Source organism: Gigantopelta aegis, chromosome 2 (assembly GCF_016097555.1).
Source record: "Gigantopelta aegis isolate Gae_Host chromosome 2, Gae_host_genome, whole genome shotgun sequence".
In the NCBI taxonomy this organism is placed as follows: Eukaryota; Metazoa; Mollusca; class Gastropoda; order Neomphalida; family Peltospiridae; genus Gigantopelta; species Gigantopelta aegis.
In genome coordinates, this window is record NC_054700.1 from 16,792,159 (window position 1) to 16,805,954 (window position 13,796).

A 13,796-nucleotide genomic window follows, 5' to 3' on the forward strand; every position below is an offset into this window, starting at 1 on the left:
GGGTTGTCGTTTTTGCTCCAATGTGGCATATCAATAGGCCTAATAGTGTACATTTTTCCTTTGGATTATTTAACAGAGAAAAGTACTATAACCCCATTTTGTTCAGTTAATGCAACTTGAAATATATTTAGTTTAATAGTTTATTATATTATTACGTCATTTATGTTGTTTTACAAGTCAGGTTGATCAAAGAGAAGCACCTTGTTGAAAATTACTGCTTTTGTTTACACTGTACATACAGGAGCTGACGTCACTTTGCCCCAAGCTATCCCACCGGACGTCACAAAAACAAAACAAAATGGCTGCCCCCAGTTAGCAGGAATAATCATGGGTTTTTATTAACTCTAAAATTATGCGTTTTTCCTTTGCTAAAGTGTCAGTATGTGTTGGTAGTCCGGGTATGCATCTTTCCAACACATACGGCTCTTTTTTGAGTTGACCCTACTTTTAAAGACAGACTCCAACAGATTGTGTGATTTGAAATATACCCTGCATATGTACTATTTAGGTAATACTCTACCATAAGTCATTTTGCAAACCATATCGATCATTAACATAGTTTTTATTAAATATTTTTAGGACTATGTAAAATAGTATCTGTAACAAGTGGAATATGATGACTGTATTATACTCTGTGATTGAATAAAGTATTTTACTTAATCAGTGGCTATAGGATGTCCCACATGGCAGTTGAGACACTTTTAGAGTATTCATGAGAGAGAAAAAATCCAGGTTAAATGTTATTAATAGCGAGAAGAATATCACATAATCACTCAGTAGAATTCAGTAGGAACTGGTCGGTTATATTTTGATTTGAGGTCACACATTTCTTACAAGTTACATAGTATTTAACAAAAATTGTTTTGTCAAAGTGTTTTACCAGTTACACAGTGTTTAACAAAAAAAAATTGTCAATGTTTCAGTCAGTGAAATTGGACATACCATAACCACATGATGAAAATTTGTGTTCGGTTTTGTTGCAGTCTGCGGTCTCGGGTCAAAGGTCATCTGTCACTGTACATGGCATATCTGCCACAAGAAGGAGGAGAAAACGATGATGAAGCTGCTGGGGTGACCCCTAGTGAGGTATGTCTTTACAGGCCCTGGATGATTGACATTTTTTATAAACCGGTCCTTGATTTCATTTTCGGAGCATTTTTTATTATCCATCAGGTGCTAATTTCAGAAAACATTGTAAGTTTATGTCTGCAAATAGCACTTATATTGGGCATATGTTTACAAGTATTTGGCATCTTATTTCACAAGGGGCGTTACGTAGCCCAGTGGTAAGTGCTTGCTTAATGGACGGTCTGTTTGGGATTGATCCCAGTCAGTGGGCCCATTGGGCTATTTCTTGTTCCAGCTAGTGCACCACGACTGGTATATCAAAGGCCGTGGTATGTGCTATCATGTCTGTGGGATGGTGCAGATAAAAGATCCAATGATTAATAAATCAATGTGCTCTAGTGGTGTTGTTAAACAAAAACAAACTTATTTCACAAAGAAAATTAGATCATTACAGAAAATGGAGTATTCTAAGGACGAGAAAATTAAATATTTTGTACTTCTAGCTATATTTATTGTACTATAATTGTAATAAGAATTGTGTACAATAACGTAAATTTATCTAAGACTAAATCTTTGTAACAACAGTTTTTATCAAAACCGCACATAAATATCAGTTTTCCTATGTATAAAAATAGTTCCATCTACCACAACACTGCAGTTTTATTGTTTGGAGAGGGGACAACTCTTCCTCTGTTGTCCTTTTTCAAAATTTATGATGGCCATCTCAGTGTTAAAATAGTGATTGATTAATTTTTTGTGAAAACATTTGCCGAGTTTAACCTTAAGAATACTGCAGGCTAAATATCTCACCCAACATGATGCAAGCCGACTCCCTGTATACTGCGTACAGTACGCGTACTCATTCAAATGGTTTTTGGCAAGTATTTTCGCTTGACAACAATGGCAGAATGTTGCAGTCATTTTCAGGAATTGATAACTGATTGTGTTAGCTAATTTAATAATAAATTTGATTGTTTTACCAACAACAAAAATCACAAAATACTGGGATATGAATTGTAGTTTGTTTCCAAAAACATCTGGTCAGAAAAACTGTTATTGGGGGGATAATCGTCATAAATACTGGATATCTGGTCACAAATGCTCCTAAGTAAATGCAACTTTTTAGATTTTTTGTTTAATTGTAATCAATAATTGATCTAAAATATAAAAAGTACAAAAATCCATGAAAATAATACTTAACGATTCAAATATGAACTTTATTTTATGTATTTATAAAACATTTAAGTGAAAATATGAGTAAAAGTTATAAACTTGTACCCGCTCAACATGGTTTTTGTCAAAAATTAATCCAGTAGTCGGAAGGTTGAAAAATAGTTTCCATCTACCACAACACGTGTACACTGGTGCTTTGTTGTTTGAAGGGGGACAACTCATCTTCTATTGTCCGTTTTCAAAATTTATGATGGCCATCTCAGTGTTATAAATAGTGATTCATTAATTTTTGTGAAAAAAATTGCAGAGGTTAAGCAAGACAAACAGTGTTGATACTGATAATAACATTTTTGTGAATTCTGTTTTGAAAAATATTTTCAAACAAACTGCAACCAAATAAAGTGTCATTAAACTTGTCTAAAGCGTTGAATTACAGTGTGGAATTTTTTTAGATTCTTTTTATTTTTAGATTGCACTGAATAATCAGGAATTTCACATCACACATTTTAAAAATACAATTAATTAACAGTCTAATTAAATTCATTATTAAAAAATTGTTAATATGCATTGAGACGAACATCCATAGGTTTTATGTCATTCATTGAAATTTATACAGTATGTAACATCATCTCGTGGAGAGGCATTTATATAGGCTTATCTCCTGTTTGCCAATCCGCTTCATTTATATGAATAAATATTGTTTAAAAATCCACACAAAAAAACAAACAAACAAACATCATCCCTACGTGTTTCTGTGAGTGACAACAAATCAATTTATGATGGAAGAGCCATTTAAATTGCTTTATTTAGTTATAAAATGTTTGTTTTTTCCAGCCTGGTTGGGAGTTGTTAGACTTGGATTCTGAAGCTGGCGCCTCTGGTCCTATCACGTCGCCCTCACAGGGTTCGCAGCTGGATAATCCAGAACCGCTACCCCCAGGATGGGAGGAGAGAGTGGATGGCAATGGCAGGAAATACTACATCAACCATAATGACCGAACAACATCGTGGGAAAGACCTAGACCTTCAAAGTATGTTATTAAAAATAAGTACAGTTGAATCCTGTTGGGTCAAATCCTGTCGGTGCTCGAGAAAGTGTAGTAATTACTGTATATCCTTGCCTATAAGTCAAACATTTTTTCACCCAAAAATTATTTTATAACTTGGGGGGGGGGGGGGGGGGGGGGGGGGGGGGTCGACTTATAAGAGGGTACCAAAATATTACCATTTTGGGGATGATTTTACAAGTTTTATTGTTAAATTATGTCCTGTATTTACACTCAAATATGTTAATTTGAAAAATTTATGTTTTATAAAAAAAAAATTGGCATTAGACTGGTTTTGGTTTTGGGGAAAAGGCGTGCAATCTCACTCACATGCCAAGACAGCAGTCCACGTAGTTAAAATAACAACCATCACTAATAGCAAAAGTGTAAAGAATACTAACTACCTGTTGCCTGAGTTTATTCTGAAATCTTGTCACTGGCATTAATCTTTGTTCAAATTTTTTTTTATCGATGATTAGCTTCATGAATGTTAATGAGTTTTCTCTAAAAATAGCTTAGACTGGTCTCTGCAGTTCACTAGGGCAAAAAGGACACATGTCATTTGGTACGAAAACCAGTGTACTTTCCAAAACAGAGTTATCCTCCTTACATATATATTGATATGGCGGCATTGTACGCATGCTGTACAGTGCCATACGGTAACAGTCACACAGCTTTCACTATCTACTAAGGGAATATTTTGTTTTGATGCTATGTGGTTTGATTGGAATATTGCGATGTACAAAACGTGAAAACCCAAGTTTGTAAAATAATTTTCTTTTGTTCAAATATCGTACATATGAGCCATTTATTGTACTCATGTGCTGAAAATAAGAAATACTTCAATATTTATAAGTTGTTTTTCATGGGTCGACTTATAAACAGATCAGTAAAAAAAAATATGTTTTCATGGCTTTAAATTAGGGACTTGACTTATAGCCGAGATTGACTTGCAAGCAAAGATATACGGTAGTTCGACCTGACCATTTGGTCAACATCGTATAACTCGGGATTTTGTTTTTGGTTTGAGTGTTACGGTGTATTCGACCCTTCCGAGTTCGATTCAATTAGATTTTACTGTATTTGGATTACTCCTTGTTCTGCAAATACCATAAAGAAAGAAAAAATTCATTGAAACAATACTGTATAATAACTGATTGAATTAAATAATCAGGAATGTTACATGTACCATCACACATTTTAAGAATGACTAGTGGAGTTGATAGCGTGATGAAGCTGTCTACAGATATACAAACCTATCCCGAATTACCCCTATGCTATTGGATGATGATTATATTCTAGGTAAAACTTCATTGAAGGTTTTACCACAGAAGTAAAACCTAGTCACAGGTTTTACCACAGAAGTAAAACCTCCAACGCAGGTTTTACCACAGAAGTAAAACCTCGACCACAGGTTTTACCACAGAAGTAAAACCTCCAAGTCAGGTTTTACCACAGAAGTAAAACCTAGTCACAGGTTTTACCCTTTAAACTAGAGTATAAAATGAAAACATTACCCAGTTTTAACTTGAAAATAAATAATCAAGCAAACACGTTTTAACTATTTATTTTAATGGAAATTAAAAATGACAGTATAATGTTTGGATTCTGTGTCAGAATGATCCTTTGTAGAACCATGTGCCTGTGGAGTTGTCTCTGTAGATGCCGGTGTGACATGTGGAACTATCTCTGTAGCTGCCGGTGGGACCTGTGGAGGTGTCTTTGTAACTGCCAGTGGAACTTGTGGATTTGTGTCTGTAGCTGCCGGTGGGACCTGTGGAGGTGTCTTTGTAACTGCCGGTGGAACTTGCGGATTTTTGTATGTAGCTGCCGGTGGGACCCGTGGAGGTGTCTTTGTAGCTGCCGGTGGAACTTGTGGATTTGTCTCTGTAGCTGCCGGTGGGACCTGTGCATGGATCTGTGAGGCCGACTTTGGCTGCAGGACCGTATGCATGTTCTTTGTGTCAACATACAAAAAGTCAGACACCTCTGCCTTTTGTCGGTCTGAAGGACGTTTATATGTGCGAACAGCATCACTGTGATTACCTGAAATTATAGAATTATAACATACTTATAGGCAAACAATATGTTTGAATTTTTTTTTTTTTTTTTTTTTTTTTTTTTTTAAATCAAAATATATCAACAGTACACTTCAACCCTACCGCGAGCTTTAATCACTGACATTCAGTGCAAAGAATTCCACAGATAATATATATACCAGTTTGTTCACAAATGAGTTGTTCATCGATGTTCGCCTGAAACAGCCGTGTTGCTGATGTGGCCCTCAACGAGTGGTTGGTCTTCCTTCCAGTTATCCCTGCTGCTTCACAAAGTCTCTTTACTGTCGCCTGCTGTGTGCTGTGACCCACGGGAATGGATGAAAACCATGCATCTTTTTTCACATTTTTCAGTGGAGTGAAGTAAAATGCGTCACATTTCTGTGCAACAGTCTGACTAAAATTAAATTGTAGTAATTCTTTCATTAATATTAACATTTATAAAATGTGTTATCCTTTGAAAATGTACAAAATCGAATTTTGTGCAGATAACCTTTACTAATTTAGTCAAGAATCAAACATTTTGTTTACTTAAAACAAACAAAAATAAACCAAAGCACCAATCGTAAAGTACCAAGACAATGTATAAAGTGTGCCACTCATTCAAATTATCAAGTGTTTTTCTTTTTCTTTGTTTTTAACTTACACCTGCAAATGGGTGAGCTTCATTAAGTTTCTCCGCTATTAATTTTAAGTGAAATTAAACGTACCAGTATTTCTTGTATTTGGTAAACGTAGCATCTTGATGGATTCGATGGGTTGTCATAGGCTCGAACCTCCTTGGGTAGTACTTTCCGGTGCTTTATACCTCCCTGGTTGCTTTTTGATGCATCCTCCTTGTATAGCAAATACGACCGACCACATGTGTCCACAAAGGGTCCACTTATCTGGGGATTCTTTAAAAGACGTAATTGGCGATGCTCGCTTCCCCCTCGGAGTGAAAAGTGCAGTCTTGTCAAACAAAACGTTCATCTCGATAGATATATATAAAGTGGCATATTCTGACTATAACCCAACCGACAGATTGTTTTTAAATTAATTTATTTTCTAACCAGCGGTGTGTGTGTGTGGGGGGTCCGCAACAAGCGGTTGTGGGGTGTTGACAACTACTTGTACATTAGAACAAATGGGGGGGGGTGGACGAAAATGGAACAAAATTAATTCAGGGAGTAAAGGGGGGGTGAAAAGCCTCATAGACCATCTGGATCCGCGCCTAACAATACTGTTTGAATTAAAAACAAAACAAAACACACACAGAAACAATACCACCACACCCCCAACAGTACACATACACAATGTTACTAGCATCCTTACTTACCTGTTAAGTAAAGGATCGTGTCCAGCAGTTGTTGGGGGGTGTTATCTCCTAGAAGACCCTTATCCCAAAGCATGTTTTCTTCACTTTCGCTTATAACTTCTGTTCTTTTTCTTGTTGACGCACCCAGTCCTGCCGCCGACCGCTCCTTCATCACCGCATCCAGGGCCGCTCTAGCTTCTTTAAAAGCGGCGTCTTCAAACAGGTTGGAATCAGAATTTCGACATTTCAAATAAGATTGTATAGTCCCGAACAAACCATACAAAGTAACTGCAGGATAGTCCGATCCATCTTGTTTGTTAACTTCGAAGATAAAATATTTCAAAGCAATATTTAAATTCTTTGGAGTCATTGTGACGATGTCTCCAGTCAGGCACTCCCGTGGAATTTGTAAATTGTCTGTAATGGACCTGTTACTACGTTCATCCTGCCATCTTTTAAATACGGTTAGAACCCAATCATACTTGTACCTCGTGGACTTCGAAATACGTGTATCCAACTTTTCATTCAGTTCAGACTCCGTTAAAGGTTTTTTGAATCGAAAATGAAAAACATCATCTTCACCGTCTTTGCAGACTTCGTCAAGTGCTTGGCTTAACAATAAGTCATCTGCATCATGTAAATGTTGCAGACTCTCAGATGAATCCAGCGCTTGACTCAAAACTAAATCTTCGCTTGGGTCCATGACAGTCCACTGCATTTGCGAATATGACCACGCGGTGTACCGCACGAGAAATTCCAGTGATAGTCACGTGACTTCTCTCGACACATGTGGGCTGACCCAACTCGTGCACGTGCATAGGTGAATTCAATGAAACTGTCGACTGTTCTATTTTTTCGACGAGGGAAAGATTGTTGGGGTGTTTTTTTTCAAATAAAAATTGCTTTATCATAAAACGCAGAATAAACAACACTTATTAACGATTTGTATGTTGGATAACGCACTTCTCCTTGGTTATGGTTGGGATAGTAAAACCCGAGGGAAGAAAGGTTTGTGAAAGTAAGACTTCGGGCTTCGCCCTCAGGTCTTACTTTCACAAACCTTTCTTCCCTCGGGTTTTACCCTCCCAACCATAACCTCGGAGGCGTGCGTTATCCTATACATCTAGCCTTGAGATGACATGTTGCATACCTTGCAGTGAAAAACATTGAGGGCTGTGGTTAATTCCTCCTCTAACTCCTCTAAAGATTACTGTATGATTTTTTTAACCCTAACTCAAAATGTAACCCATTTTCTTTCTTAGGGAGGTTCAATGTGCTCTAGTGGCGTTATTAAATAAAACAAACTCTTTTTTTTCTTAGGGAGGCCCCCCATACCCCCTGTTGACTGGTTGCATTCAGTTCCATACCCCCTGTTGACTGGTTGCATTCAGTTCCATACCCTCTGTTGACTGTGGTTGCATTCAATTTCATCACGCCATACCCAAAAATTCCTTTCTGGCAGAAACACTGCTGTAGTCTGTAGCCATTTTTTTACTATCGTGGTATTTGTACTACAAGTTATTTATTTCTGAGCCAATTCTTTTCTAAATTGCACACAAAAATAGTGGGGTTTTGTTATTTCCAAAACACTTTTACTTTTCTTCTTACGTCAAATCTAATTATTTACGAACAAACATTGTTCATGGAGGCTGGAACGGACTATACATGTAGTAGATTTTTTATTTTTTCATTTTGCGCGCTGAAATATTTGTTTGGTTAATTCTAAACATTTTTCCTGCAGCACTAACCAGTTGCCATCTTCGTGGGAAGAAAGAGTTGACGCGAATGGCAGAACATATTACTTAAACCACCTAACCCGAACAACACAATGGACTCCACCAACTGTGTATGTTATGATTGGTTTTCTCCTTTATTTATGTAAAGGGAAAGACGGTTTGTTTCAGTATTATCCTGGCAGTTTGTTGGTCGTAGAGAATGATCTTAATTTGCATTTGATTGTTAAAAAGCATGGAGCCAGGTATCTATTACACCGAGTTGGTTGGTTTTAGCTGTTGTTCATAATTGTGTTTGTTGGGTTTTTTTTTAGCAGAGAGCCAGGTTTCAGCTACGCTGGAGTTTGTTGGTTGTCGCTAATGTTCATCATTTTTGTTTTACCGTAAATAAAATGTGTTGAGTGTCTCATTAAATAAAACATTTCTTTCTTTCATTTTTGTTTTGCTCTTTGAGTTTGTCGATTGTAGTAGCTGTTCATAATTCGTGTTTAATTGTTTTGTTAGCATGGAACCAGCTATCTACCAGGCCGAGTTGGTTTAAGTGATGTTCATAATTCGTGTTTGATTGTTTTGTTAGCATGGAGCCAGGTATCTATTAGACCGAGTTGGTTATAACTGATGTTCATGCTTTGTGTTTTGATAATTTTGTTAGCATGGAGCCAGATTTCAATTTCTGTTGAGTTTGTTGTTTGTGGTAAATGTTCATGCTTTGTGTTCGATTATTTTATTAGCATGGAGCCAGGCCTGGTGCTTATAACATTTATAGAGACTAGACTCTAGACACTTAATAGAGATCTGAGACTTTATCGTCATGCCATACAAATTGCATGTGTGAAACCTTATTAAAGATTAAGTGTATCCAGTCTGTGGGATAGTGCATATAAAAGTAGCATTGCACATCCAAATTTTCATCAGTAAGAAATAACATATCTGACAGTACTACCTGAAAAAGCTCACTTTAACTAGAAAAATGCATTTTAAATTAAAAAATTGCCCTATAAATTCGGACATTGTCTTTAGCTAATTGGGTAGAAGTCATAATCATAATCTTAGCACTTTTTCTATTGTTTTACACAAATTTAAAATGTATCCTCTAGCCATTTAAGTATGTTACATCCTAGAAGCACCAAATTTCTCCCCTAAACATATTTTTTATATGCTCTTTCCGCTGGGTTATGTAAAATATGTCTACGGCCAATGGAAAGAGGGCATTACCGTCCAAAATCCAAGATGGCTGCTTCACCTCGCATGGAATGCTGCCATTGCAGAGCATGAAAAATAGTTTATTCAACATGTATATGTCATGTAGCATATCAAATTGAAGCTCTTAATGAGCTCAATTCAAATATCAACCTAGAACTGACACTTGCACAATCAAATGAAAGAAAATAAACATTTTAACCCACGGTAAAGTGGGTTTGGTCACTAAAATCCTAGATGGCTGGGAACACAGGTCATATTTCAACTAAGGAAGGAAATGTTAGTCATAAGAAAGTGTTGATTGTAAAGAAAATTCAATGTCAGCTCTGTATGCATCATAGTGTCATTCACCATTCATTACCTGGAATAATAAATGTAGTGATTAATTTGACCATACTGACCTGTAAATAAAATGTACATAGTGTTCCACATAGCTGGCCGGCTGTTTCAACTGCTCTCATGCAATTAAAAAACAAAGTTTTTCAATAAATCTTATTTGGTTAATGTCTACTTGATCTAATTAAGTGTACTTTCTGTTTATGCTGCGAAATTTGGACAAATAACACGGGGATTGTGCGGTAACTTTGGAATAGTTTTTGAAACTTTCCCTTCCCCTGCAGAAAGTTTACTGAGCTCTGTGGAGCAAATAGTTAACTCTTTTCTGATTGGTCAGAAAATTTCATGATGTTCCACGCATTGCTTTCGTAGCAATTGTGATTTGAAATTCATGATTTTTGGACCGTTGCTAGAAAATGGAGTTGCGAGAGGTGGCGCGAATTATGTCGTGTGGAATAACCTTTTGGATCTAAATCACAGTGTCAATGTAGAATTCATTTTGATACTTAATAATAACATGTTAATTATTTACTTATTAAAATTATAAAGTTTTTATTTATTTTGGAGGGATTTCTGGCTTGAGAAAAAATACATTCTTTGTGGGTGACCTGATTTTTTTTATAGGAATTCTAAGATGTCCAACTGAACTGACGGTCAGGTGTGCAATGCTAATAAAAGATCCTTTACTTCTAATGGACTTTTTTTTACGGGGTTACACTCTAAGACTTTACTCTAAATCATAAAATCATAAAATATTAGAATTTAACAAAATCCAATTAAGTGACATATTAGCGACATTCTATAGAACTTTAGTGAGGTCGTCATATCAGAAACTTAAAAAAGAATAAGTGTAAGTTGTAGGATCAGCTGAAATAATATTTTTGACGAATCTTGACGTTAAGCAGCATACAGATAACTTAAATTTAGTAGAAAATTGCAGTAATGTGCATGCTGACTAACTATTGTTGTTAATGAATAGCATGTAACCAGTGTTGTGAGTTCAGTTTATCACAGACAAAAACAATTACACAAATGTTTTGCAGATAACAGTCTGTTGCATGTCTCTTTAAAATTAGATTCATAAAGTATTAGCTTCTTGTATGACCTTGCTAAATTCGCTAACATTTTATGCTAGCTAACAATTCCAGATTTACAGTATGTCAAAATTACTAAATGTTTAGCAATGATTAATAAATCATTGTGCACTAGTGGTGTCTTTAAACAAAACGATCATTAATTCTATTGAGTCTAGACTAAAAATTTAATAAGCTCGGGGCCCAGGTTTCTACGAGTTAAGTTGTTTGTAGTTCAATGTTAATGGTTTGTGTTTCATGGTTGCAGCACGTCGAATGATACGTCCGACGCTGAAATGCAGCGACAGAGGAGTCGTGACGCGGAACAACAGTACATGCAGCGGCGTCACATCAGTCAGGATGACACCATCAGTGTCGGGTCGGTCGATGAGGAATCTGAGACGTCAGGATCCGCGTCCTCAGTTCAAAGACGTAATGTGAGTTTCTTGTCAATTTCAGGGAACAGTTTGTTTTCAACATTTTCATTAATAACAGTTGCTGATCAATTGAAAGTTCATTAGCAAGTATTTTACGGTTTAGAATTGTGTAATAATCTCTGAAATGTGTTAGCATATTGTGGCATAGTACTGAATAAAATATAATTCACAGTGGACTATATTTCAAGGAGTGGGACATAGCTAGGTGGTAAAATGCACAGCTGATGTGCGGTCGGTCTCAGATCGACCCCAGTCAATGTACCCATTGGGCTTTTTTTTTGTTCTAGCCAGTGAACCACAACTGGTATATCAAAGAGCATAGTAGGTGCTTTCTTGTCCATGGGATGGTGCATATAAAAGATCCCTTGCTATTAGTGGAAACATTTTGTGGGTTTCTGCTCTTGACTATTATATAAAAATTACCAAATGTTTGACATCCAATTGTCGATGATTAAAAAATCAATGTGCTCTAGTGGTGGCGATAAACAAAACAAACTTTAAATTTCAATATTTCAAAATTGGTATGCTTGATGTTTACTTAGGGAACCAAATTACATATAATATAGTACATAACTGGTGGGTTACCTAATTGGTTGTCTCAGACTTAAATTAAATTGCTATAAAGCTGCATAATCAACATGAGAACAGAAGATGGTTCGCGTGAATTGTTACCATGATACAGTAGATTTGTGGGTACTCTCGAACACTGCAGCATTTATCCTAAGTACGGTACGGAAACTGATTAATTGTGAATGTTTTATAATCTGTTGGCCAGCCCTTGTCTTTTTATGACAGTGCAAGTGCTCTGTAATATTACAAAATACAAATGTGTGTGTTTCTTGTTAAAGGAAAATGATAGGACAGGAACTGGTTGAATCACAACAGCTTCTCGTGACCAAAACCTTTTTTCTGTAGGTTCATCGCAGGTTTATGGTGCATGACATCACTGGTGGCCATGGTAGAAAATGGCAATCCTCACTGTCTGTCAGTTTCTTGCCTAGAGACTTGTAGCTAGCTGTGTATAACATGGTTTGGTCATTAGGCCCCTTCTGGTCCACTGGAAACTTTTATATACCGTACATGTGCACTTTATCAGATGTTTTTTGTATATATTACTCTGTGAGATATTGAACTGAAATTTTCTGTATAGCAGGACGTAACTCAGTGGTACAGTGCCCGCCTGATGCACAATCGATCTAGGATCGATTCCCATCGGTGGGCCCATTGGGCTATTTCTCGTTCCAGCCAGTGCTCAACAACTGGTATAACAAAGGCCATGGTATGTACTATCCTGTCTGATGGGTTGCAGGATCTTTCGTCCTCAATGGACTGTGATGTTCTCCCATCTTATCCATGACTGTACATCAAAGGTTGTGGGATGTACTGTCCTGTATGGGAAAGTGCCGATAAAAGATCCCTTCCCTGTCTCTATTGAGCAAATGGCCGTAGTTTGAAATTTGCTAACTTAAAGGTATTATTAAAATACTATTCCTTTCCTTTCAACATAGATTTGTTTTGGTGTTTATTTCAGGACCACACTATGAGTAACAATGACAGCGACGATGCGTTACCCGCTGGCTGGGGAATGGGCGTGGCTCCAAACGGACGGGTGTTCTTCATTGACCACAACACACAGATGACTCAATGGGTACGTTACTTCTAAATGTGATGAGAGCATTCAGTATCAGACTTTCATAACTTTAATTAACCTTTTTTAAGGGCAGTTCCAGAATTAATCACATGGAGTGAACATGAGGCAATTTTCTTTCTTCATATCAGACCCCACACCTACCCATCCCATATAATATTTTTTTTTTTTTTAAACAAAGTAAGCATAAAGAAAACAAAATGCAGTTGACCCACAAAACATAATTATGTTGGCTCTAACATATCCAATTTTGGAACAGCCCTAAGCCAGCTTATTACTTTAATTAATTTATGACATTACTTCTTTAAATTTGCAACTCAGATTAGAACTATGTAACTCATTCTTTATAATTTTGTGATACTGTTGATAATTGCAGTACATTTTGGCTCCTTATTATATTGTAACAGTTACAGTTGAAATAATATATTACTTCTATTTAAATTATTTTTGTTTAATTATTTTACTTTATATATAATGGGTTTTTTTATAATAGGGCTCGAAAAGTGGCCTGCAAAAAGTGAAAAGTAGTAAATTTTAACAATAGAAATTCAACTGCTAATACCACCAAATGAATCGCAGATAATATTTTAAACAGTGATGTAAGTGCAATTTAGATCATGATTCTGTTTTATTGTACTTAATGTTTTGCATTTACCATAGTTTGACACACAATAGCCAATGTATTTTTCGTGCTGGGGTGTCGTTTAACATCTAATCTAATCTGTTAG

General features: G+C 36.3%; 1 protein-coding gene across 2 annotated transcripts in view; it reads left to right on the top strand.

Annotated features, from left to right (window-relative positions):
* The window catches only part of LOC121382175 (E3 ubiquitin-protein ligase NEDD4-like), a 46,826-nt gene that overhangs the window by 9,495 nt on the left and 23,535 nt on the right, over positions 1-13,796 (top strand). The window contains exons 7-11 of one of the 2 annotated variants that reach the window (XM_041511693.1): positions 984-1,086; positions 3,076-3,272; positions 8,383-8,487; positions 11,252-11,420; positions 12,952-13,068. In XM_041511693.1, coding sequence (XP_041367627.1) covers positions 984-1,086; positions 3,076-3,272; positions 8,383-8,487; positions 11,252-11,420; positions 12,952-13,068 — 691 coding nt within the window. The remainder of the gene's footprint in view (positions 1-983; positions 1,087-3,075; positions 3,273-8,382; positions 8,488-11,251; positions 11,421-12,951; positions 13,069-13,796) is intronic. The other variant, XM_041511702.1, reaches the window with a different exon arrangement.